Source organism: Lytechinus variegatus, chromosome 15 (genome assembly GCF_018143015.1).
Source record: "Lytechinus variegatus isolate NC3 chromosome 15, Lvar_3.0, whole genome shotgun sequence".
Taxonomy (NCBI): domain Eukaryota; kingdom Metazoa; phylum Echinodermata; class Echinoidea; order Temnopleuroida; family Toxopneustidae; genus Lytechinus; species Lytechinus variegatus.
Window position 1 is genome coordinate 13,451,503 of NC_054754.1, and position 27,577 is coordinate 13,479,079.

The 27,577-nt window shown below is 36.1% G+C and overlaps 1 protein-coding gene across 1 annotated transcript; it reads left to right on the forward strand.

Annotated features, from left to right (window-relative positions):
• The first annotated feature begins 329 nt into the window (after positions 1 to 329).
• LOC121428480 (probable medium-chain specific acyl-CoA dehydrogenase, mitochondrial) lies at positions 330 to 27,534 on the forward strand. The gene is made up of 11 exons (XM_041625107.1): positions 330 to 471; positions 6,816 to 6,906; positions 8,343 to 8,440; positions 13,100 to 13,169; positions 16,434 to 16,534; positions 18,170 to 18,250; positions 18,460 to 18,699; positions 21,327 to 21,467; positions 23,944 to 24,039; positions 24,629 to 24,877; positions 26,771 to 27,534. The coding sequence occupies exons 1-11, from the start codon at positions 439 to 441 to the stop codon at positions 26,849 to 26,851; spliced, it is 1,281 nt and encodes a 426-aa protein (XP_041481041.1). The 5' UTR covers positions 330 to 438; the 3' UTR covers positions 26,852 to 27,534.
• The last annotated feature ends 43 nt before the right edge of the window (positions 27,535 to 27,577 follow it).

The following is a 27,577-nucleotide window of genomic DNA, read 5'->3' on the forward strand; positions in this document are numbered from 1 at the left end:
AGAATGCAGGTAGAACTGCATAATCGTTTGGGATGATCTCTTGCAAGTGATGTTGCACTTTTATTATCAGGGTTTTAGATAAAAAATAGATACTTGCATTGCATAAAGTATTAGGTGAAGAACAAATGGTATATTTAGTGTATTACTGTATTATTGTCAAAGCTGAGAAGGAAAAAGAAGGGAATATTATGGGGGAATGAGGGTAACTTATAAAAATGAGTCTGTGGACAGGCACAATGACAAGTTCGAAACTATCAATGTAGAGTTATCAATAGACTATAACTCTGTATCAATGTTAAGAGCGCCATCTACCGGTAGTTGCAGCATTTGCTATTACGTAAACTTTTACATCAGCCAGCGCCTGAACCTGAGAAGGACCCGAAATTATCTTTTTTTAAGTTCGAACTTGGGCCTGTAGGAAGACAACATTCGATTAGTATGGCGCTTCGGTTACTCTCTAGACAATTTCGTGTAAGTGTTTTTATTTTAAACACATACATCCACCGGTCAGAGGCCGTACTAGTAATGTAAGCCTGTAAATTGAAATTGGAAAGTGAACGAGAGTCGAGTGTGCTCGAGCCGGGAGGCGCCGCAGCCGGGAGCGCCGCCGAGAGCTGTGGGTTTGGAACGTTGGGTATCCTTGACTTTGTGCGAGAGCTGCCTTAGCCAGTCATGCCAGTGTAGCGCTAGACGCTCGCTCAGACTGGCTCGGTGTCTTTGACGTGACTTTGACAATCGCTGATTTCGTAAAAAAATGCTAACACTAAGTTCATTAAAATCATAAATGTAGCCATCTAAAAATAAATCAATGTTAAGAAAAATCATTCATCTGCATTTTTGGTATTTTCAAACATGTCTCAACTGTGCATTGCATTATTGCTAATATTTTGAGTTGTAAAAAGTTTGCTAACTTTACATGACCATGGTCATGATGACTGAGGTCTGTGACTATTAACTGTTTAAAAAGCATTCTGAATTTCTGTTTGTTCCAGGTTCTTTTCAAGCAAGTTGCCCAGTTTTTGTATTTGTTTGGTTTGTTTTTATGTTATTTAATGTTTTTGTTAAATGTTTGGAAGATTTGTTTAATATGTTTTCCTCGTACTTTTTTTCAGTATCCCCAGTTTATTAATGACTAATGTCTTTGTGTTTCTATGCCTATGCCTATGGTGCACTTAGCTGTGCTTTTACTAGAGTTGTTACCTCCATTATTATGTCCTAATGTGGATAAATTATAGCCTTTTCAAAATGTTATTGAATTGAACTACATGTAGCTGGATTACATTCAAAAAAATATTTTTGTTCAATTTACTCTCATTTTTTAATTTCTGCATCAGTCGTGTTCACACTTTGTATAAATGACATATTGGGTAATTCCACATGTGTTTTCATGAGGATGATAGGGTCAAAGGTCATCTATGGGTCAAAAAGTCAAATGATATGAGGCCATGTGCATCATTTTTTTGTTCAAATTGCTCCCATTTCTTTATGTCTGCATACATGTAGATTGCGTTCATTCTTTTTACAAAATAAATCCTTGGCGAATGCGATATGTGCTTATATGAGGATGATCCGATGATGGGGTTAAAACTTAAAAGGTCAAATGTTATGAGGCCATATCCATCACCCTTTCAAGTTTTTGTTCAACTGGCTCCCACGTCTTTATTTCTGCATTAATTGTGATGATTATTATTATTATTATTATTTTATTATTATTATTATTTATTTGGCCATTAAAACATACAAAAATTGTACAATGCAATTACATAAATACAATTTGAAATTGAAAAATTAAATATAGATATAGTAGAAATGAAAAAGAAAAGAGTAAGGAAACGGTTTTTCCGTGGGCCAGGGCTCGCAAAAGTAAAATTCAGTACTATTAGCCCAGTCATTTTAGCCCAAATTTTGACCAAACTTGGAACAAATTGCAACAGAATTTTTTTTATCACAATGCATTTCTGTAAGGTCCCTAGTACAACATACTAAAAGTCCCAAACTTTCCGAAAAGGGGAAAGGCATCTAATTTGCATAAATCCAAGATGGCTGCCAAAATTAATTGATATGCCTTATCCTTAATATTTTTTGTACAGATAATGGAAAAATCTTGAAATTAATACGCAATTCACTATGATTAAGATATCATAAATCGGTTGCAATCGTTTCCGGGACTGTCCGGTTCATATTTTTCGAAAAATGTGAGAAATTATGCCAAAATTTTCGTGTTTTCGGTCAAAAATTTGCATGTGCATTGAAATCTTTCTGTTTTAACAATAGCATCAACAACTAACATGACTAATGTAAAATATCAGCATTCGACAAGAAAGGGGATATATCAACGAAAAAATTGATATGCTTCATAACAGTATTAATGTCTTAACTTGCTTAGATTAAGGGCAAATACATTCGAATGTATTATGCGATATTGCGATAAAGTGACACGAAAAACCAACCTCCGTGTCCAGTCACTCTTTTATATCGACTACAACGCGATCGCTTGGATGCCTTTGAAGATAGTACAATATACTAAATCGGTCTTGCCTCGCCTTTGTTGGTGTGACTAACACGCGTAAATACAATGACGTCTAGCGATACAAAGGTGTATATTACTTAAATTGATATGTGGGCAAAGGGCTTTTTCTTCATTTGAAAGTAACTTTTATGTTAATGAAATTTCTTAGAAAAAGTTAGAGGATGCATAATTGATCTGCATGCTGTATGCAATTACGTTCAAGAACATCACAGCATAGTCCCGCAATAGCTTGTCAAAGTTACCCCCTTATCCGTAGCTCAACTATTAAAAATATCGTGCTTTTTGGAGCCCCCAATGTGACAACGCGGTGTTCTGCTACAAAGAAAAAAAAACTTTTGTTGTCTAGAAATCACTTGGAGGCAAAAGAGTAGGCTTTTCTCTTTGAGTTACATATAAAGAAGTGATGGCACATCAAAGCCTACCCTTTCAGGGGTCTTCTGAAGTCACCAACCCCTTTTTGTATTTTGCTCATTTCTTGGAAAATTCGCACAATTTTTAGCTCCATTGAGGCAATAGGCGTTTCCCCTTTGCAGTAAACCGATTTAATTGTTTTGTAAGCACTTGGGGATGAAAAAATAGATTTTCTTCTATCAGCTAAATTTAAAGAAGTGCTGGCACAGCAAAGTCTATCCCCTACGGGGTTCGCTAAAGTCAATCACCCCTTTTCCATATTTTGCCAATTTATGGAAAAATCTATAAATCCGGAGCCCTCAATGAGGCCAAAAGATGTTTCTGCTACAGTGTAAGCCACTTTTATTGTTTTAAAACCACTTGGAAACAAAAGAGTAGACTTTCGTCTATGTGCTACGTATAAAGAAGTGCTGTCACATCAAAGCCTACATCCTTTAAGGAGCTGCTGAAATCACCCCACCCCTTAAGCGTATTTTACCCATTTCTTGTAAAATTTTGGAGCCCCAATGAGGTAAAAGGCGTTTCCCCATTTGCAGTAGACCACTTTTATTCTTTGGATCCACTTGGAGATAACAAAATTAGATTTTCCTCCATCAGCTACATACGAAGAAGTGCTGGCACAGCAAACCCTACCTCTCAGGGGTTTGCCAAAGTCAACCATCCCTTTTCCATATTTTGCATATTTATGGAAAAATCTATCAATTCGGCTCCCTCATTGATGCAAAATGTTTTTTATATTTATATATAGCAAACCACTTTCATTGTTTCGTAACCACTTGGAGATTAAGAAAAAGCCTTTATATCAGCTACATATAAAGAAGTTCTGGCTCAGCAAAGCCTACCTCCTCAGGGGTTCCCTAAGTCTCCCCACCTTTTTTTGCCTATTTTCCCCTCCTTATTTTATTTATAATTTATGGGGAAAATCTGCCAATTTGGAGCCCCTATTAAGGCTCTATAGCAAACTTCTTTCATTATTTCGTAACCACTTGGAGATAAAAAAAGTAGATTTTCCTCTATCAACTACAATAAAGAAGTGCTGGCTCAGCAAAGCCTACCTCCCTTAGGGGTTCCCGAAGTCTCAAAATTGCAGTTTTTGACCCCCCCCCAATCGGGCAAAAGGCATTTCTGCTATATGGTTAAGTCACTTTTATTATTTGAAACTTAAAGATGAGTAGGTTTAGTCTATCAGCGCATCGACCCTTCCCTCTTCAGGGACTCCAAATTGACAGATTTTCCCATAATTTGGCAAAATACGGCGCATCGACCCCTTCCCTCTTCAGGGGCTCCAAATTGACAGATTTTTCCCATAAATTGGCAAAATACGGAAAAAGTGCTACTTTGGTATACAGTTAAATAGTAGTATAATAGGATGTGGCAGGTCTAATAGCTACATCTTATTTTTCTCTTGAACTTTGAGATCGAGCAAGCAGAAACTGTCATTATTTTGGTGTACAATGTCACGTGACTAGCATATGATAGTTTCCGTGCCTAGACCCTTTCATGTTAAACAATTAATACAGTCCAAACAGAATCGAATTTATGTATTTAATGTTAATAGTAACAATGTTCTTGTAGTACAAATCTTTGCTTACTGATATGTATGATACAGCGATAGTTTGAGGAAGTCAATGTTTATAGTATATCGAGGCCGGAATTGATATGATTTGTAATAGGGTCTGAGTACATAGTATACACTGGCGTCGTCTGCTACGTAAACTTAATGAGCGAATATGACCAAAATTAACCATTATGTTTATGCAAATTAGAACACTTTCCCCTATTCGGATTTTCTGGGACTTTTAGTATGGTCTTCTATGGACCTCAAAGAAACGTTCTGCATTGGAATAAATTCTGTTGCAATTTGTTCCAAGTGAAAATTTAAAATGACTGGACTATATTGCCCAGAGGCATGCGAGCCCTCATGGAAAAACCGTTGAGAGAATATTGCACATTCGATATATAAAATTGCACATTATTAAAATTCAAATAAAACACATTGACAAACATTCTAAAAAGTATGTAACGCCAGGCAAGATACAGTAAAAGAAATAAAGACGGGTATTAGAAAGAATTTGAATACCCATGCCGGACTGATTAAGGAATGTTTACAAATGATCCTTGGGTAATATGTACATCATTTATCACATGTGTGATGATGAGGATCTTTATTGCATGTCTATTGATTACAAAATCAGTCAATATTCAGGTTTCAGGAACACTCCCCCCCTTTTTTTTTATACATTTGTACACTAAGTAATAGTGATTTCTTTCAATTTTTTCACTCAATCTGACCTCTGACTAAACAAACTTTAACCATGATAGGAAATAATTCAATGTTCAGATTTTTACCAGAAACTCAGCGCCACCCTAATAATACATTCATTCTATTAGTATCTACTTGTACATAGTAGGTCAACCGAACATAGAATGTCTGGCATTGTTGTATTTTTTTTTACTATTTTTTTCTTTATAAACAAATATCAAGGTCAACAATGTTCTTCATGCTTGTTTACTTTATTCTTTCTAGTAAAACAAAATTAACTTTTCCATCAACTCCTCTTTTCTCTTCAAAACCACTTTACCACGTTAAGACATCAATTATCCACTAACAAAATAAATATACGTGTTTTTATTAGACACCAGTCATGGTATTAAAAAAAAGGTTTAAAGGCCTGGTCACACCGCCCGAGCATTGTTGGAGCGGTAGGGAGAGAGGGTCGAATTTCGCTCACAAAATTGGGGAAAAAAATGGAAAACAGAAAAAAACAATCGAAATTGTAAATGGTGAACGGTAGCGAGCGGTGATGATTTTTTTTACATCTATCTTTAAACTAATGCCACTTTTATTGCTCAAGTCAAGAAAAGAATCCAAAAGCATTATTTTGTTATTACCAATTGGCATGAAGTTATTTTTTATGCTCATAGGTTCTGTAGACATTGATTGTCAGTATACATGGTAATCTTACACCATCTGAAATTTCAAAAAAACAATCTTTCAGTGTCAAGAAAGAAGAGAGTATTATTCATTCTCTTGGTTATTTCCAACAAAACTAAATATGCAATCAATGGACAATAAATTACGGGACTTTCATGCATCCTAGTAAAGATACATGTACATACAAAATATAAAATTTTAGTAACTTGTAGGGATATTCCCCAAGCGGTTTACAATGTCAAACCAGATGAAAACCCACATCAATTTGATGTTCTTAAGGCTTCAGCTGTTTTAGGGTAGAATACCAGTGATTTGAATTTGATGTTGGGCCATTGTCAACATGACCAAGGGGGAGCGAGAGAGCGAAGTTGGCTCAGTCGGTAAAGCGTCTACCCGTCGAACCAAAGATCAGGTTTCAAGACCACACCGGGCGGATGACTGAAGCCAGTGCGTTGTGTGTACAATGTAAACGTCTCTCCCCTGTTTCATAGATGCAGGCTATGTTACAGTGGAAAACACTCTGTCCCTTGGATAGGACGTTAAATGGAGGCCCCATGTAAAGAAGAATCACCACCTTTGCACGTTAAGAACCCACTGCACTGTTCGAATAAGAGTAGGGGAAAACGCCAGTGTAATGGTCCACCTGCATTCCCCCAACCAGTTATCGGGAGGAGAGACCTGCGGGTCACAGTTTTGTATGCGCGCCCTTGTAGGCGACCTAGATTTGCTGCCTTCTCCAATACTCCTTTGAATGTCTTTGACAGATATATGGCGCTATACAAATGCTGTACATCTTCATCATCAAGCATGGACATGTGACAGCTATGCAAATACATGTACATACAACCTAGCAAATTAGCACCATAGGAATATTCCTCCCCCTCTCTCTCTCTTTTGCTGTCTCATCTCAATCTGTTTATTATCGTTTTGATTGTCCAGGGCCTTGGTCTATGTGGTGTAAGAGGTCGTTCTACTGTCAGCAGTCCTGCAGAGGATGTATCGGATGCCAAATCATCTGGCCTTTCTTTTGGTGAGTACTGTAAAGGCCTCATCCAGCAAAGAATTGCAATTAAATGATCCATCACTGAAAAAAAAAACAGTCAGTGGTACTTGGGAATAAAAATAATGAGGTTAGAATAAATGGAGTAAATATAATCAAACAAGTAAAGCACTGATAATTACTATGTTATTAGATGAATAGAGTGACTGCATTATTGCACTATTTGTTCTAAATGTATACCTGATAATTACCATGATATCAGATGAATAGAGTGACTGCATTATTGCACTATTTGGTGAAGCAGTTTTATATGTATACCTGTCCTTATAAATTAATGCAACAAGCAAGTTGTGATGTAAATCCCTACTACAGTATTCCTTATTTTATGTTCTGTTGTGTGTTTCATAAAGCTCTTCATAAGACGAACAACTGGTGATCCTCTCTTTGGTGCTTAACCAACACCAATGAAACTCTGGTGTACATAATTTACCACAAGGTAGGATCGCCAGTCATGTGTGAAGTCGCTCGTAAGTTACGAACAACTTCATGAAACACCCACTTGGAGTTATATATCAAGAATACCATCCTCTATCTTAAAGGACAAGTCCACCCCAACAAAAACTTGATTTGAATAAAAAGAGAAAAATTAAACAAGCATAACACTGAAAATTTCATCAAAATCGGATGTAAAATAAGAAAGTTATGACATTTTAAAGTTTCGCTTATTTTCAACAAAATAGTTATATGAACGAGCCAGTTACATCCAAATGAGAGAGTTGATGACATCACTCACTCACTATTTCTTTTGTATTTTATTATATGAAATATGAAATATTTTTATTTTCTCGTCATTGTCAAGTGAAATGAAGTTTCATTCCTCCCTGAACACATGGAATTCCATTATTTTAACATTTTGTGCTTCAGGCAAGGAGGTCCTAATCGTCAAATTCGTAAAAATTGAAATATTGTATAATTCAAACAATAAAAAACAAAAGAAATAGTGAGTGAGTGAGTGACATCGACTCTCTCATTTGGATGTAACTGGCTCGTTCATATAACTATTTTGTTGAAAATAAGCAAAACTTTGAAATGTCATAACTTTCTTATTTTACATCCGATTTTGATGAAATTTTCAGCATTGTGCTTGTCTGATTTTTCTCTATTGATTCAAACCAACATTTTTCTGAGGTGGACTTGACCTTTAAGAAATGAATATATCTCGTACAATAAATGTCTAAAAACCTGCCCGTTCAATATCATTACGCTCATGTTTTGTTCAAGTCCTGCATGTAGTTCGCCCATTTTTCCCCTATTTTCTTTCATTTTTCAGGGCACATTGCATCTTAAAAAGAGTTATGAAAGAGTGTATAAATTAAAGGTATTATTATTTTTATTATTATTAGTATCATCATCATCAGTATTATTATTTTTTATGTTACCATGGATACTTGGTATTCAATAAACAGCCTTGTCTGAGGAACAGCAACAGTATCAGGATCTTGCAAGGAAGTTCACTGCTGAAGAGATTATCCCAAAGGCCGCTGAACATGACAAATCAGGAGAGGTAATTCAGTCTTAAAATTGCTAAAATAGGGAAATATTTTTATGATATCTTTTATTTTTTTGCTCGGTCTTATGATTTAGGACAAACTCTTCATCCAAGATCATATTATTTCAGAGAATATTTTGATTCAAAATTATTCACTGAAAGGAAGGCGTATCATATACCCTAGTATCAATATGACGAAAAAAAACTAAAAACCAAATCCCACACAGCTGTAATGTTTGTTTGAGAAAATATGGATGTGTTGTCCTTGACATGCATTTTTCTCTGTGTTTTTAGCAGCTGATGGCTTAGGGCTTATGTTAAGGCATACTTTAAAAGGGGTTTATGCAGAGGAGCCGGGGGGGGGGGGGGGGGGGGGGCGCCAGTCAAATGTATTGCTGTACACACGCGTGGCCAAATTATTTCCAAACATCCTTTAACAAGTTTTTCTCTGTGAGCAAAATAACCCCCTGAACAAGTTTTTTTGTGGGCTTTATTTACACATTTTGGCCCCTAACAAGTTGTCGCCAGAATATGACCCAGTGAAAAAGCTTTGGGAAAAAAAACATACCCTTAACACGTTTGGCTAGTCTTAAAAAAAAAGCGTTGGAAAAAAATGCCCTAAATACGTTTGTCTCTGCGATTGACCATTGACCAGTCTTTTAAAACTGCCCCTTTTTTTAAAAATCAGTGTTTTTGATACCCTTAACGTGTGCAGGTGCAGCTCACGTCCAAATCTGAAAAAAAACCCCACCCCTTTAAACGTGTGATTTTGGTCTCTCGTGTGTACAGCAATATATTTGACTGGCCTCCCCGGGCAGAGGACCGTAGTGGGAAATGGAAGGGGCAGGGGCTGTTCGGAGCGAGAAAAATAATAACATATGATATCTATTTACTTTTAAAAGTATCAAGGTGAATTTCAGTTGACACTTAGCTTCAATGCAAACACACTTGAGGAGTTATATGTAGTATTATCAAATATTTAATTTGAGATAACAAAGCTCTGCTCATTACATCTTGTGTGTGGTATTGACCTTCAATACTATCACTGTTCAATGTTTTAGAAACAATGTCTGTCCATATGACATAAGATAAACTTTGATATAAAACCAGCAAAGCTAGACTTGTTAACTGGGAATAATGTATTTCCCAGAATTATACAATTTAAGATTGATTGAGGCATCAATGCAAGGGGAAGCTGGAGGGGAGGGGGGGGGGCTACAATGTAGTTAGTCGAGTTCCAAAATGAAATTTTCAAAGGTTGTTATGCAGGTTACTTGCGTTATCCCTATGTGTATTACATACATTAATCTACAAATAATGTTTTTTTCAAATTGTCCTAATGCATATTGAGTACATGTACATGTAAATCTTAAATGTACATTCTTTAAAGGAATACATTTGAAGATTTTACAGGCCCTGTCACACTTCAGCCATAGATCCATGTGTCACCTAAAATTATTACTGTATTTTCCGGTGTATAAACCGCGCCTTTTTTCCCGCTTTATAATCTTGAAATATTGGGTGCGGTTTATACACAGAAACAAAAAAATTTCGTCAGAAAATTGGCTATGTTTTGTCGGTAGTATCATTTGAATATAAACCAACAATTATATAGAATATTTAATGTATGATTATTTGTTGGTTACTAAAAATAGGGAGTATATTTTGCGAAGTTTTCTTTGAAAAATCTTCTTTGTAAAGATTGGTTTATATTATTTATTTAACTACTATCAATTTAAAAATGTTTTCCAAAAAAAAAACCTGATTGTTTTGTGATGAAAACTTTTTTTTTCAACTAAAATTGCATGGGAAATGCTCTTTAATAGGCATGTAATCATAATCGATCGTAATGGTAATCGGTTATTAAAAAGGCAATAAATAATGTCCTTTATTTCTCTTGTTTTTTTCTCAATATTAAAAAAAACTTTCCCTTTTTCTACCATAATTTTGATATTAAAAAATGCCATTTTATGGTCACCTTTTCCTTAAAAAAAAACCCCTGTTTTTTTGTAATGAAAACTTATTTTTTTACACCTAAAAAGTGCATTGAAAATGCTTTACAATAGGCATGTAATCGTAATCGATCGTAATCGTTTAGAAATTAGGCAATAAAAATGTCCTCTATTCATTTTTTCCCCCTCACTTTCTCTCAACATTTTTGTTTTCTTATCCCCTTTTCAGACAATAAGTTTGATATACAATACTGCCATTTCATGGTCTTTTTTCTTTATTCTACAAAGAAATAATTTATATTCTTTGAAAAATAAAGTTAAAGAATAAAGTAAGCATTTTTAAAAATACCAAAAATTAGTAATATCATTTGGTTTGTCATATGTTGGGCGTTGTGGCGTGCGCCTGTAATCCAAGCTGTGGGGAAGTTACAAATTGATGCAGAGGTTCGAGGTTCGAGCCCTGATCACGTCTTTCGGATGGTGACGTTAAAGGTCGGTCCCAGACGTAAATAATCATATCTGATTGATACACGTCTGACAAAACTAAAATACACACACACACGTTGGTTGTAAAATTTGTTCTTTCAAATAATTCCCAAACTCGGGAAACCAATTTTTTTTTTTTTCCTCCCGATTTTGGGGTGCGGTTAATACACGGTCGCGGTTTATATTCCGAAAAGTATGGTATTAACATGTTATTAACTGCCTACAGGTATGACCTGCAGCAGCTACAAGCCTCATACTTGGGCGGTATCCTGAAAAATGGTCTTTACACAAATATGTTTGTATCTTCAGAGTTACATGTACAAAACAATTTGTATTCTGAAAAGTATTTTTTCATTTGTTGTACTGTAACTATCACTGAACATGCATGATATTAGCTAAAATATGCCTTAAGCTAAAAACCAGTGCATAGATTTATCTGTGCGCAAGATTTTAGAAATCAGTTTGCAAATGCTGTCTATAATGCACAGGTTTTGTCAAAAGCCCTTCATTACAAAGCAGCCTTTGGTGAAAATCAGTGAATCAAAACATTCGGTGTTGTCCTGGACTCTGGACAAACAACATATTTGCAAGTTCTTGTCAGGACTGAATCTTAAAGAAGATATACTGTCTCAGTCCACCAACTTCCGACAATGACCTCCAATCCGTCCATTGTGATTTGACGGGCATTTCAATAGATTCTGAATGTTGCAGAAGGCGTCTGCGAAGTGGATGCTAAAATGTACTAATATTGAGATCAAAAGCATTAGGAAAATTTTCAGGATACCGCCCCCAATGATTTGCATTGTCTGCTACAGGCCTCCAACTGGTGTACTGCATGAACTTCTTCATGAAGTCCCTTTATCTCACAGGGAGTTCATTAATTTTGAGCGTGCAGTTAATCAGGATTGTATGCGGACCTCCTTAAAGTTTGCAGGGAGGTCAGAGAGCAGAAGTTGTTCCCTGCAAGTCACATTCAAGATTCCTGAATGACATTCAGGATTAACAGTGGATTTTGATGCGTGACTCTAAGTTCAAGCTAGTAGAATTCACGTTATTTTTAAAAATGATGTGATTGTCGGATATTGCAATGCACTTGTATAACATGCAGCCGATTGACTTTGGATGTTACTAATTATAGGAATTATCAGATACACTGATTTGGATAATTGTATGAATCAGTGGCATATACATGGCATGGGAGGGGGGGGGGCTCTTGCTCCCCAGAATTTTCACCCCTAAGAAAATAAAGAGAGAAGGGTGAAATACGGTACATTATTTTCTGAATATTAAGCCAAAATCGATTTTTGCATTAAAAAGTGTCCAAAATTTTGTTTGCTTGCTCCCTCGCAACTTTTTGTCTGATAATCCATTATCTCGCCCGTTCAAAATTTTAGGCTCATTACGCTATTGGTATGAATCAAACTGCCAACTAGTACCTTGTCACATGATTTAACCTACTGTTATTGACCCAATAGCTGATAACAGACTCAAATAATAATCTACCTACATGTACATGTAGTCAAATAATTAAATAAAAGTATAGTTGGAAATTTAATAATTGTATTTGCTCTTTCTTGAAAGTGTCTTTCTCAACAAGTGTTTGAATAATATCTGTAATACAAACAAAGAATTACGTTTCTTGGATATGATAGAATGACTTGTGAGGGAAGCCTGTCAAGTTTAGTTTGCCTACATCACCACACCCGTCTAGGCCTACACCTGTCGGAGGTTGTTGAGTGGATGGTGACTAGCCCGAAGACTGAGTCTCAATGGTTTGGTAAATCTTGGTCTAGCACCTTGAACCCTACCCCATCAGATCACAATATTTATGATAGATTGACATGATCACAATATCAATTTAGGGAATCAGAGTAGCTACATGTAAAACAGGTTGTTTCCTTTTTTAAATGAAGTACATGTAATAATAATAACATCTCTAGCTGCCTATTCAGTGGCGCTCTATATATTACCCAGGCTGTAGCTCCAGCTGCTAAAGGCACTTAGTGCATTCAAGGAATTAATCCTGCTGGGTACCCATTCACCTCACCTGGGTCGAGTGCAGCACAGTGTGGATAAATTTCTTGCTGAAGGAAAACACGCCATGGCTAGGATTCTAACCCACGACCCTCTGTTTGAAAGGCGAGAGTCAGAACCACTAGACCACGACGCGCCCACTACATGTAGGTCTGTAATTGTTGAAGAAAAAATGTGACTTTTTGTATTCCCATTTGTTTAGTACCCATGGGAAATCATCAAAAAGGCTTGGGAACTGGGTCTGATGAACACACATATCCCACAAGAAATTGGTGAGTATGCCAATTTTTGAAAGATTTTTATTTTGTTATTTGTACAGTGCGTCAAATAACCAGAACTTTGTTATTTCTTGACCATGTTCTGTGATTAAGGTATCAAATAAAAGGGCAGATTTTGAATTTTTTTTGAAATTCAGATACCCCCGCCAAATGAGCTTTTGGTATCCTTCAAATTGTCTTTGCTCACTCATGCGTGATTGGGGAATAATCGAAGTAATATCAGATGAAAGAGGAGATTCTAAGTTTTACATTGGTAGGTCATTTGTCTATTGTATTTGTGATTAAGTTATGATAAATCATCGCTTAATCTCGGTTTCGTTTTTTCTGGGACGCACTGTATATTCCATAGTTCTGTTTGTGATTAAAGGACAAGTCCACCCCAACTAAAACTTGATTTTAATAAATTTAACAAGCATAACACTGAAAATTTCATCAAAATCGGATGTAAAATAAGAAAGTTATGGCATTTTGAAGTTTTTGCTTATTTTCAACAAAATAGTTATATGAACGAGCCAGTTACATCCAAATGAGAGAGTTGATGACATCACTCACTCACTATTTCTTTTGTATTTTATTATATAAAACATGAAATATTTTTATTTTCTCGTCATTGTCATGTGAAATGAAGTTTCATTCCTCCCTGAACACGTGGAATTCCATTATTTTAACATTTTGTGCTTCAGGCAATGAGGTCCCAATCATCAAAATCGTAAAAATTGAAATATTGTATAATTCAAACAATAAAAAACAAAAGAAATAGTGAGTGAGTGACGTCATCGACTCTCTCATTTGGATGTAACTGGCTCGTTCATATAACTATTTTGTTGAAAATAAGCGAAACTTTGAAATGTCATAACTTTCTTATTTTACATCTGATTTTGATGAAATTTTCAGCATTGTGCTTGTCTGATTTTTCTCTATTGATTCAAATCAACATTTTTCTGAGGTGGACTTGACCTGTAAGGGTTCCATGGCATTTGCTCCAGCAGCAATTGCTCCGATGGAAAATCTGCATGTTAAGCCAACCATCAAACCTAACCTCCAAAACGAAATAAACCCTAATCCTTATCTTTAGCTTATTCTGTACCAAAAACCATATTACAATCCTAACTCTATCCCTATGTCCTGTGAGATATTAAGACAGGAGAAATGTAATGTCACTGTGACTAAGTGCCAGAGCCGGCAAGAATTATCTGCAGTATCATGACCCCCCCCAAAAAAAAAATCCACTTAATATGGAGCTTTCTAGACAGCTTAATTTAATATCAACCATTGCTTTTCTTGGTGCATATTGTAGATCATATCAGAATTCACCAGAAACATCAAAAATTCTGCTATTTTCCTAGATTGTAATGATGATTTTGCCAGCTCATTAATTTGTTTCATTACCTATTAAACGGGGGTGGGAGGGGGGGGGGGGGGGGTGAACTGACCAACAGAGTGTGTGATCTCTCTATAGTAAAGTGTCTTATAAACAGCTAGTCTCAAAACATACATGTACGTTTTTAGGTAACTGTTAATAATGAAAATAATAAGCTATATAGGGGAACTACGCTATTTCAGTGGGAGAGTACCTGTTTTACTACTTGGTAACATGTATAAATGCTTGGAGTAGTGACACTGTGAGTTATCACTGAAACTGGAATGTATACTACACTGCCCAGAATGTTGCATCATGGGTGAAGAACCTGGCCAGATATAAGTAGTAGGGACTTCAGATGGTGCTAAGCTGCTGGTTCATACTGGCCTTAACATACACTCCAGTAAAATCTCATTCAGACAGTAAAAACTCAGCAACCTTGCATACAAATTCAATGGGATGTAATTGTAAAGGAACTACTAAATATGACATCTAGTTGTATTACATTTTGATGCCCCAGCTGTTGTCCAATCAGTAAACGTAAGCACTTCTATGTAAAAAACTAAACTTTGTCAAATTTATGCAGGCTCTACAGGCAAACCCATGCTATGTTTTTGAAATTACGTATTTCTACATCGTAATATAATGAGTTTGTGTCACGATTTCATACATTATGTACAGTGTACAGTGATGTATGCAGGAGGTGATACTTTATATTTCATGATGCCTGAACACGATAAAAAGTGATGCTGAACTCTGTCTTACCATATGTGAAGGAAGCATAAATGTTGATTATTTTAATTCGTTGTCTAAAATTTTTCATGTTTGCTGGTATTTGAGAAGCTGTTCACCTACCTGTGTAAGTTAAATATAATCACCAGTTCATTGTTGGCTAGAGTTGATTATGACCCTTATTTCTTTCAGACATACATACCTCTTAAATACTCGGTGCATATTCATTTCTAAGTTCACAGTGGAGTGTTTTATGACATCCCATTGTGCCTACTTTACTCTATCCTTATTAGCATAGCAGGTTGTGAATGAATCAAAATCATGAATGGATGAATGATTTTGATCTGTTCAGCATTGTTACCATGAGAGTTACCATGGGATGGTAGAGTTATTATTAGCCTACAAAGATATATTTGCTGTGGCCCAACTGACCCTACTGTATAAAAAAAACCCCTGAAAATTTCTTTTCTTTTTACTTAAATTTGACCCCCAAAATTCAAAATGTGTTCACAGACCTTAATTTTCATACCGTAAATAAAATACAAATAATGTAATGTTGATAAACATTAGCAAATGAAAAGCAGAAGCCACTAACACCCTTAATTACATGTATATATTCCTACTAGATTTAAATGAATAAAAAAAGATTAGTGACTGTCTTACCTATGTTTTTTTCTTCTCAGTTACAGCAAACAAACATGTTTTAATGCCTAATAATGAATTTTTAAGCAGTGGGCCAAGATGGATTGGTAACCTTTTATTAATCCTGAATCCCCAAATAAGATAAATCTAGAAGCTCTTTTTTATGCCCCCTCCAAGTGATAAAAAATACTGACTGTAATGCCCTATTTTTTCCTCGGTTGCAGCAAACATGTTTTATTTTAGGTCTAATAATGAATTTTTATGCAATGGGCCATAATGGATTAGTATGAATTCCCCTTTAGGTCATATGATCAAGGTCCAAAGTTATAGGGTCAATGAACCTCGTATTTAATTATTACATTAATGGTGCTTTTTGTGAATGATCATTCATATTAGTTGTTATTAAAGTCGTCAATGCTGAGCAAAAATGAATGAATGCAGGTGAGTCTGCGAGTAGCTTTCCACTTATTACGCAAAGGGCCCTAGTGGATTTGTAACCTATTATGATTTACCCTATTAAACAGGTGGACCCGGTCTTGGGATCTTGGATACATGTATCATCACAGAGGAACTGGCCTATGGCTGCACTGGTATCCAGACAGCCATCGAAGCATGCTCATTAGGGGTGAGTAAGGGGTTAAAGGTCATACCATTCAAGTGAAATGGGACCACGAGTGATCACCTATATCTCCTTTACTATCGATTACATTCATACTTTGAAAAAAACAATCCACTTAAATATTTAGGTATCTTGCATAGAAATTGCTTTTTGTCTCGCCCACCAGAGGTGAAGGCGAGACTTAGGGATCCAAATGTCGTCCGGCGTCCGTCCGTCACAAACTTGTAATGACACATAACTCCACAACCGTAAGTCGCTTTTCAATCAAACTTGGATGGTAGATGAACTTGGGGGACCTGCATGTTATGCTGCTGTCTGAGGTCACATGGTAAGGTCAAAGGTCATTTTCAGGTCAACGTTAAAGTTTACATGCAAGACTCTTATGACACCCAACTCCGCAACCCTTAGTTACTTTTCAACAAAACTTGGATGGTAGATGTACTTATGCAACCTGCATATTATGTTGCAGTTGGAGGTCACATGGTAAGGTCAAAGGTCATTTTCAGGTCACATTAAAGTTTACATGCAAGGCTCTTATGACAAGTGTTATTCCATCCCAGTCATTTCACAATGAAGTTTCGATATAATTCTCTTGCGTGCCCTCGCAAATCACGATATTTCTGCTTAATTTCATAAGTGGGCGAGACACAAAATTGCTTTTGCCTTGTTTGGTCTATACTGGTCTATTTGGTCTCATCTCACATAATATAATCCTTCTTGGCTTGAATACAACTAATTCATTTACTGACCATTTATTCCAATTGTCATTTACCATTTTGTCTAATTTCCATTAGAGCTATAATATTCATTTGGTCTAATACCATTTAGTCTATATGCTAGATGAACTGTTTATAATGAATATTTTTAATTTATTGTTTGCAAAGTGATATGTAGACATAGTGGAAAATGCTGCATCTTGGCATTAGACTAAATTAGTATTAGACCAATTGATGAAGGACCAAATGCTAATTAGACCAAGTGGGTCAAGCCATGAAAGTGTTTGATGATCTGAGAATTAGACCATCTGCTAGTAGACCAAGTGGATAAGGTCATTGAAAGTGAACACAATGGCCCATATTCTGAAGTCGGGTTTACATTAAACTCAGGTTTAAAGTTATGGTTCAAGTATGGACAGCCAATTGTTACATAATCACTAACAGTAGAGATATCAAACGTCAGCTCATTCGGCTCTCAAATCATTCATAATTGTGTAGGAAGTATAAATAGATGATTGTCTTCACCATCAATGAATCAGGAAAGAGCACAGTAAGCATAAGAAACAGACAACTTAATAAAAATTTTGATACTTTTGGCTGTCCATACTTAAACCACAACTTTAAACTTTAGTTTAAGTTAAACCCGACTTCAGAATATGGGCTAATATACTTATTCACCAAAGGGGTCTACAGGAAATACCTCATTTCATCAGTTTGGTGAAATTAAACTTGAAATTGTGGTTTACTGACCGCAATTTGACAACTGATATGACAAGAAAGATACATTGATTTTCCTCTTTAAATGTAAGATGCATATTGCTACATATGAGTATTATCAAATTTGTCAGTGATGTTTTTTTAATCCACAACAAATAATTTTTTTTTTCCAGAACTAAAGTTGTTTTTTTTCCCCCATTTTCTGCAGTCAGCACCAGTGTTAATTGGAGGCAACGCTGAACAGAAGAAGAAGTATCTTGGCTGGCTGGTCGAGGAACCCATAGTCTGTGTAAGCATCTTCTTTTACATTAATTTGATCTTATGATAATAAATCATAATGTCATGATATATACTCTTGAGAAAGATGATCGCTTAGGAAAGGTGTAGATTACACCATAGAAATCCTAATTAATTCGAGCCATCTTCAGGTCTGTTCGAACTCCATGCAGCTTATTTATCTATTAATGGTAATAGTGCATGGTTTATGTTTGATTTTAGGCATACTGCGTAACTGAACCGGGAGCTGGGTCCGACGTCGCTGGAATCAAGACAAAGGCTGTCCGTAAGGGTGATAACTACGTTCTTAATGGCTCTAAGATGTGGATCACCAATGGGGGCCATGCCAGCTGGTACTTCGTGCTCGCAAGAACCGACCCTGACCCCAAGGCACCAGCAAGCAAGGCATTCACAGGGTTCATTGTTGACAGGGACTCGGAGGGCCTCACTCTTGGAAGAAAGGTGGGATGGTTCGTTGACATTTGCTTTGGCGACATTAGACCAGTTTGTAGTTACTTCATGGACAATTGTGGTCAAATGACCTTTCAATTCTTTCATTATGATAGGCATATTTCAAAGCAAGATCTTGCGTAAGCTTGTCTTACATAGCATGATGAAGAAATTGAATAGACCAGGTGACTAGAATAGCACACCAATGAACACTTCATGAAGGTATTTGTTGCATTCTCACTTTGAATGCATATCATAGCATGTTGCACAATGTACTTGGCAAACTGAAACTGTGGATGTAAATGAAAACCACAATTCAAAAGAATATATGAATAATCAAGACATCAGTGTTGGTGCTCATCTCGTTAGATTTTAAACCACCATGTCACTGTAGTACAAATGACCTTCCTCTGATCATGCGCAGAAAGGAACTACGAACTGGCTTATTGCTCCAATGGAAAAACTGCATGTTAAGCCAAACCTAAAACCTAACGTCCAAAACTAAATACCGTAAGTAACGGTGTATTAACCGCACCTTTTTCTCTGCGGGGTAGAAGCAAAAGTCGGGGGTGCGGTTTATACACGGTGACGGGTCTGAGCCAGCCCGCCGTAACCCCTCCCGTACATGTACGATGTCTGCCAGTTCACAACACATCGAGTGGCCGGGCGTAGCTGCCCAGGCAATGTCGTTTAGAGGGGTATGAGCCGCGGGTAATGGGAAGCGATTATTACAATATTAATTAAATGTTGTCCATAACAAACGCACCCACCTTCATGACACTAATTTTGACTTTATTCTCGATTCAAAGTAGTGAAGTTCCCTGGCTAATTTAAAAGAGACGCACAGCATACTCGGTAATATTTTGTCACCGCTGAGCGAGAGTTGAGTGAGCTTAGAGATTGCGTTGTAATGTGGTTATAGTGCGACTTAAGCTGGCGCTATTCAAAGTCCCGTTTCGCGCCAGCTTGTTTTTTTTCCTTCCTGTTTGCTTTTCATAAGATACCATGTAAACCATGCACGAGAGAGACGGCACGAAGCCGTAAAAAACAACTGGAAAAAATGCCAATTTCTTTGTTTCTTAAAGCTTCCTATAATCCCGTATCAAAAATTCATGCTAAGACATAAAATTTCTGAAAGTGATTGTGAGATTGTGATGCAAGAAATGTGAATGTTTCTTCCTCCTACACTGGGAAAGACACATATCATAATTTGATGAGATGTACTGGCATGACTTGTACTGTATCGTAGTTTGCAATGTAATGGCAGTGCTGTGTGTGGACACTGTGACTGTGAGGTGAGCGAGTGTGTAAGTTGCCAATATTGTCGGGACCGTTCTTTCTTTCTAACATTTGTAGATGAATTGATCAAGAACAGCATATTTCTGCATACCGGTAATCTCTTTGGATACTTTGAAATCTTAAAAACTTAGATTTTGTTTCTTCGTACCTCAAATATGCATGTAAATGTGAGAAGATTTTTTTTTTTTTTTTTTAGTCCAAAGTTGGGGGTGCGGTTAATACACGGGTGCGGTTAATACACCGTTACTTACGGTACACCCCATTTCCTTATGTTTACATTATTCTGAACCAAAAAATTCTATTTCAATCTTAACTCTAATCCTATGACCCTGAGATATTTAAAGACCAAAGCATATGTTGTGTCAACGGTAGGACAATACCTAAGATAATGGTAATTGGATACTTGACATGCACATAAGACGATCAGTGTTCTCAGTACCTCGGTGGGTGCTGATCATATTTCTGAACGGCACTAAAGTGCAAAATCGTACCTACCTGATTGGTACTAATTTCCTCACTAACCCCCCAAAATTACATGTATATGTAAAAAAAGATAAAATTTACTAGTTTTCAGCCCTTGATCGGAACCCCTTGGCAAGGTGCCTGTTGACTTTTCTGATGATGATGATGATGATATTGATTTATTTTGACTTCGGTTGATAGACAATACTGGATAGACAAATTGTCACTATTCTTCAGTCTTTGTCTTATTCTTTCGTAACAAAGCATTCTCACAACTCTTGATCTGAAGATTTGAAATAGACTTTAAGCTTTAGTGTTGTATCTCATTATAGTGTCACTTTTAGTTTAAGAAAATAGAACAATTTACTCCTATGTACTGTCTGGAAGTAGAACCCGGGATTAGTCTTGTGCTTATGATTTGCATCAGTGTATTGTAGTAGTAGTAGTAGTAGTAATATTTATTTCTGTATGAAAAGCATAATTATATACGGTGGATAGTCCACATTCAGCATGACTGGCACAGTCACGCTGGTCTTTAGTGTGTCACAGAATAAACTGCCAAAAATCTTTTTTTTATATCATTGCCATTTGTATTTATGAATATTCATGACCGTTTCACATAATAAGTTGCCTGAAACTTTTTATGTATATCCCTGTCTTGTATATATGAATATTCATGAGTAGTGGTCTATGACTGAATACCCCCAATCGTAATGTCATTCACAGTTACAGCTTTTTAAGTTTCAAAAATGAAACGCATGCGGTTAGTTAGAAATGAATTTGATTATTAGTATGATATAATTTAATTGTATCAAGTCTGTGGGTCAGCTGAGACTGGCAAAGAAATATTGCATTTTATATTTGTTCTTGTTTTGAAGGAATGGAATATGGGTCAGAGAGCATCTGATACCAGAGCAGTCAACTTTGAAGATGTAGTTGTCCCAAAAGAGAACGTCCTGATAGGAGAAGGTCAAGGGTTCAAGATCGCCATGGGTGCCTTCGACAAGACCAGACCGCCGGTAAGATGACCTTTATCTAATTATTTTTATTTCATTTTTGTCTCGCCCACCAGAGGTGAAGGCGAGACTTAGGGATCCATATGTCGTCCGTCACAAACATTATGACACATAACTCCGCAACCGGAAGTCACTTTTCAACCAAACTTGGATGGTAGATGTACTTAGGGGACCTACATGTTATGCTGCAGTCGGAGGTCACATGGTAAGGTCAAAGGTCATTTTCAGGTCAACGTTAAAGTCAATTTTGAGGTCAACATTAAAGTTTACTTGCAAGACTCTTATGACAAATGTTATTCCATTTGAGTTATTACAATTAAGTTTTGATACAAATCATGATATTTCTGGTTCTTTTCATAAGTGGGCGAGACACAGATCCGCTTATGCCTTGTTTTTTCTTTCCAGGCAAGATAATAACAAACAATAGAAACACTACAATAGAATTACGAAATTGATTACCAGCCAATGCCTGGGGATTACCTAAAGAATTGAAAAAATTCTGTTGAGAGGTTCCCTTCGGACATTTATTTACATCCTCCTATCTTGATGAGACCTTGACGTCAATTCTACGTCTTATCACTCGACAGGCAAAGTGGATTATTTGCTCTATGGTCTAAGCATTGTTTGTTTGAATGATAATGGAGTCTTTAATTTTGTTTGTATAGAAGAAAACTCATGGATTGATCGAAGTTGTTGCGATAATCAAGTTTATTATTTTGATGTTCGAGGAGTCGTATTTCAATAACACATTTCAAGGTCAGAATTGTGTATAATCCTTGATCCCTATCTTTAAAACTTCCTGGGGCTCATAATTAATATTATTCAAATTTTAAGAATTACAAATCCAACACAGTTCAAAGTTTGAAACTTATCTTTTGTTTTGGTATATCATCCAAAAGTGAATGTCATTCCATTTTATTAATAGAATAAATCAAAGCATGTGCCCCAAGACAGTTGTGGTGTGAAGGTAAAACTAATAATGTGTTTCATTGGTTGAATACACAGATTCTTAAAGGTCAAGTCCACCTCAGAAAAATGTTGATTTGAATCAATAGAGAAAAATCAGACAAGCTTAATGCTGAAAATTTCATCAAAATCGGATGGAAAATAAGAAAGTTATGACATTTCAAAGTTTCGCATATTTTCAACAAAATAGTTATATGAATGAGCCAGTTAAATCCAAATGAGAGAGTCGATGATGTCACTCACTCACTATTTCTTTTGTTTTTTATTGTTTGAATTATACAATATTTCAATTTTTATGAATTTGACAATTAGGACCTCCTTGCCTGAAGCACAAAATGTTGAAATAATGGAATTCCACGTGTTTAGGGAGGAATTAAACTTCATTTTACATGACAATGACCAGAAAATAAAAATATTTCATACATGTATTTCATATAATACAAAAGAAATAGTGAATGAGTGATGTCATCAACTCTCTCATTTGGATGTAACTTGCTCGTTCATATAACTATTTCATTGAAAATAAGCGAAACTTTAAAATGCCATAACTTTCTTATTTTACATCCGATTTTGATGAAAGTTTGGGTTGTGCGTGTTGAATTTTTCTCTTTTTATTCAAATCAAATTTTTGTTGGGGTGGACTCGTCCTTTAATGTAAATTTTATTCGATTGGGTGTCGGATCAAAGCAGAATTCGTGCTTACTTTTGTGTTGTTTATATAAAAACACCTTCTCAAACATGAAATGGGCTAAAAAAAAAATTCAAGATATTATTTTTGTCAGTAGCTCTCTAATATCCAGTTACAATATTTCTAGTAAGTGCTCAAGTGGCTGATTGAAATTGAAATAAAAAGATTTACTGAGAGAGGGCACTAGATTTAGATTAAAATCCTCACAGCCGGAAAAATGTCACTTTTAAAGGGATCTATTTCAAACTTGGTCCAGGTACTCGGACAGGAGTGACAGTGATCTGACTAGTTTTGAGGCATCAGGATCAAAGGTCGAAGGTCAAATGTCACACAGAGATCATTATTTACTTTGAAAATTATTGATATGATTAATTCAAATGCAAACCTGATACATGTTGGATGATGATGATAGCACACACACACCTATAAAGCAGTCTTACTGCATCGGGTCTTTTTATTTGCTCTTGACGTATTTTAGAAAGTTATGGTAATAAAATATTTAAGTTGTTGTACCACTTGCATTTTTCTCATTTGGATGGAAAAAATGATGGGAGGGAACTTAGAGGGTTAATTTCAACCAGGCATTGAAGTACATAAGAATTAACAGGTGAATTTATATTTATTCAGTAGTAAATAGGTATTTAGTTGGAAATAAAAATGTGTTGGAAAAATTTCTTGCTCCTGCACACATATCTGACTTCAAGGTTGTGACAGCCTTGTCAATGGGCCACCTGGGCCTTTAAGTGATGTCTTGATCTTTCAGATGACCTAGCCTTTGATAAGGCATTATGTGTTAACTTTATGTTGTTTATACTTGAATGACAGGTTGCTGCTGGGGCTACTGGTCTTGCAAGGAGAGCCTTGGATGAGGCTACCAAGTATTCAATGGAGAGACAGACATTTGGCAGGACCATTGCAAATGTGAGTAGTGTAGAAAGCTCTAAACTCAAAGGAGGGTATTTGGATTGGAGAGTGGTGTGTCGGTTAAGCCTCCAAACAATTTTCTATTTTGGGGGCCATTCGAACGTTAGAATTTGCCATGGGCCTTTCAGTATAAACTAATCCACCATTTTGTATGTCTGACCCCATTTTGCTTTATCTTACTTTGCAAACTAAGCCATGTTAATTTGAGAGTGTTACAAAGTTACAGATGAACCAAAAAAACATGCACCTCTGAATTGAATATTCCATTTGGATCAACAAAATTAGAACAAAAGTGCCTGTTCCAGGAACTTTACAACAACAGAAAATAAGAGAGCAGCACATCGCTGTATTCTGTTCCCCTTCTTATGCTCTTTTGTCTTTTTATTGTTAATGTTATTGCGATATTTGTTATTATTAGGATTTCATTCAGTAAATAATGAATACAACAAATCCAAAAACAGAAATGAAAAAGTTTTGAAGAAAAAGAATAACTTCAAGAAGGCAAGCCTTCCCCTGCCATAACCTGATTTGTGAAACTACACCTCTGCAAACATATAATTTTTCACTTGTTTTTCACTTTGTGTAGCACCAAGCAGTGTCCTTTATCCTAGCTGACATGGCCGTTGGAGTGGAGGCAGCACGGCTACTGACCCACCGGTCAGCCTGGGAAATTGACCAGGGTAGGAGGAACACCTACTATGCATCTCTGGCCAAGTGCTACGCTGCCGATGTGGCCAACAAGAATGCCACCGATGCCGTCCAAGTCTTTGGTGGAAACGGGTTCAACAGCGAGTACCCCGTTGAGAAGCTGATGAGAGATGCTAAGATCTTCCAGGTAAGGGGTGGGAGTGTGTCATGGAAAGTTCTGTCAGTGATTTTTACGGACTACTTTGCTCTCAGCCAACCAGAGGCAATAATTTTCAGTAGCTTATAACATTAAAGGACAAGTCCACCCCAAGAAAAAGATGATTTTGATAAAAAGACAAAAATCAAACCAGCATAACGCTGAAAATTTCCTCAAAATTGGATGTCAGATAAGAAAGTTATTACATTTCAAAGTTTCGTTTAATTTCACAAAACAGTTATATGCACATCCTGGTTGGTATGCAAATGAGACTGATGATGTCATCCACTCAATATTTGTTTTGTATTTTATCATATGATATATGAAATATTCTAACTTTCTTATTTTCAAGGGAAACAACAATTAATTCTCCCTGAACATATGGTTTAGTCAAGTTGGTCCTAGTTGTCAAAATCCGTAAAAATTGAAATATTGTATAATTCAAACAATAAAAAACAAAAGAAATAGTGAGTGAGGGATTTTATCGTCTGTCTCATTTGCATGTCACTGAGTTGTGCATACCACTATTTTGTGAAAAATAAGCGAAACTTTAAAATGTCATAACTTTCTTATTTTACATCCAATTTTGAAGAAATTTTCAGTGTTATACTAGTTTGATTTTTCCCTATTTATTCAAATCAACATTTTTCTGGGGTGGACTTGACCTTTAAAATCAGTGGATACTTGTTTCATGAGATATTCCCCAAGGGAGTGTATTTCGTCAGTTACAAGTCACTGGGATCCATGCATTTGATTTGAAGAGATGAAATTTGGTAATGACATGGCCAGAGTTCGAGGGATGAGAAGATTCAATATTCTGGGCAGCTTGACTGTCCGTCTTGAGGATGATGGACAGTCATACAACCCCTGTCTGTATGGTGACATGATATTTGCTCCAGGCTTTATTTCATCTAAATTGTAGGGTTAGGGTTGCAATAGGGTTTAATGTTAGGTTTAGGATACGGTATAGTGATAAATCCAGAATTGAAGTTGGCGATTCCATTAGTATGTGGAATAAACAGCAGAGCAATTGTTGTTGAAGCAAATATCATGGAACTGTCTGAACATCAAAAGACATTTGATGCGGCCATGTTTCGATCTTGTCTATTATGAAAGAGGGTACAAGTTATTAATCAGTCAATTTTATCAAAAACGCAAGCCTGTTATTGCTTGGTCAATATAATAGTGTTATTTTGAAAACAATTTTAAGTTTCTTTAAGCAGAGCTGTCTTATCCTACTGGAGAGAGATTTCGGGAGGCTTTTGAATAGTGAATGATTTTAGTTTTGAATAAAATGAATAATTACTGATTGTTTGATTACTTATTGATAACTCATGATCTAGCTTTAACTGAACTCAGACATTAATGACCTCCTTTGGATTTACAATTGAGAAATATCTCTTTTATTCATTGTTAAATAATAATCCGCTTTTTTATGTAGCACTTAATACATCGGAACGACGTGTCTAAGCGCTTGACAGGTATATTATTACCCCGCTCATTGGATTCAATCAGTCATTCCCGCACACAATGTGTGCACATCCTCCACTTCCTGGGGAGTGTTCCAGTCAGTCGCCTGTGAGGCGCACACAGTACTGGAGAAGCTACAATGACTTTCACATCCTACCGGGTACCCATTTAGCACCTGGGTCGAGAGTGGCAAAGTGTGGATTAACGCATGGGATTCGAACACACGACCCTCTGTTTACAAGGCGAGAGTCAGAACCACTACACCACAGCTCCTCCATCCTGTTGTAAAGATGAATAATTAAATTAGTAGCTCCATATAAAAATTATTTTATTCCTTTCGTTCACAATTCACCCTGTCTTTCCCCAGGTCAGACTGTGATGTAATTCTCTTTCATCTTTGTTTTTCTTCTCCAGATTTACGAAGGTACAGCTCAGATCCAGAGGGTCATCATCTCCCGAGAGTTGCTTACGCGGGCTAGCCAAACCACCATGTGAATGCAGCCATCATAAACCTATAGTCTCTTTCGCACTTTAAGTGAAAATTTCCTGTAAAACCATTACAGGACCATGGAATATATTTTCATTGTAAATGGTCAGGTAGTAGGTTGGCACATTGTATATGAAGAAACACATACATGCAAGTAATAAGCATTTATGGTGTATTGTCGTATGGGAAAACCTCTGTATTTGTTTGTGGCATTAAGAAGAAATGGTTTCAGAATAAGATACTGGAAGTATGAAATAAGGAGGAGAAATGTTGGAAAACAATCACAAGGTATTTGAAGATTGTGAGTATACTATATTGATGTGCATGCACAAATATGAATGTGATATTGGAAAAATGTATTTGATAATGCATGTACTAATATGAATATGATTTTTTTTCTAATATTAAAACTTTACAGTGTTTGTATATATTTGAAAATCTCTGTAATTTCATTACAACTTTTCACCAATTTTATTCTTTGGCAAATGGTTATATCCCTTCAAGTAATTTCAGCACATCCTAAAATTAAATTCTGTATAGTTTTGGTTTATTTCCAAACATAGTGCACTGATAAAATCACATTGCTGAGTAATCACATTCATTCTGTGAAGGTTGTTTTCATCTGCATTTGGTAAATACAAGTAAAGATATTTGAACAGTCATTGCAGCATTATTTCCTTGTGTTTTAGAACTCTTCCCAAAAAGATGTGGAAACAAAAATAAATTATATGGCC

Bases quoted from the DNA above. Each gene is read 5' to 3' on its own strand.
- LOC121428480 (XM_041625107.1), top strand. From the start codon at position 439: ATGGCGCTTCGGTTACTCTCTAGACAATTTCGT. The intron at 6,907-8,342 runs GTGAGTACTGTA...TTCAATAAACAG, and splicing joins ATCATCTGGCCTTTCTTTTG to CCTTGTCTGAGGAACAGCAA. The intron at 21,468-23,943 runs GTAAGATGACCT...CTTGAATGACAG, and splicing joins TCGACAAGACCAGACCGCCG to GTTGCTGCTGGGGCTACTGG.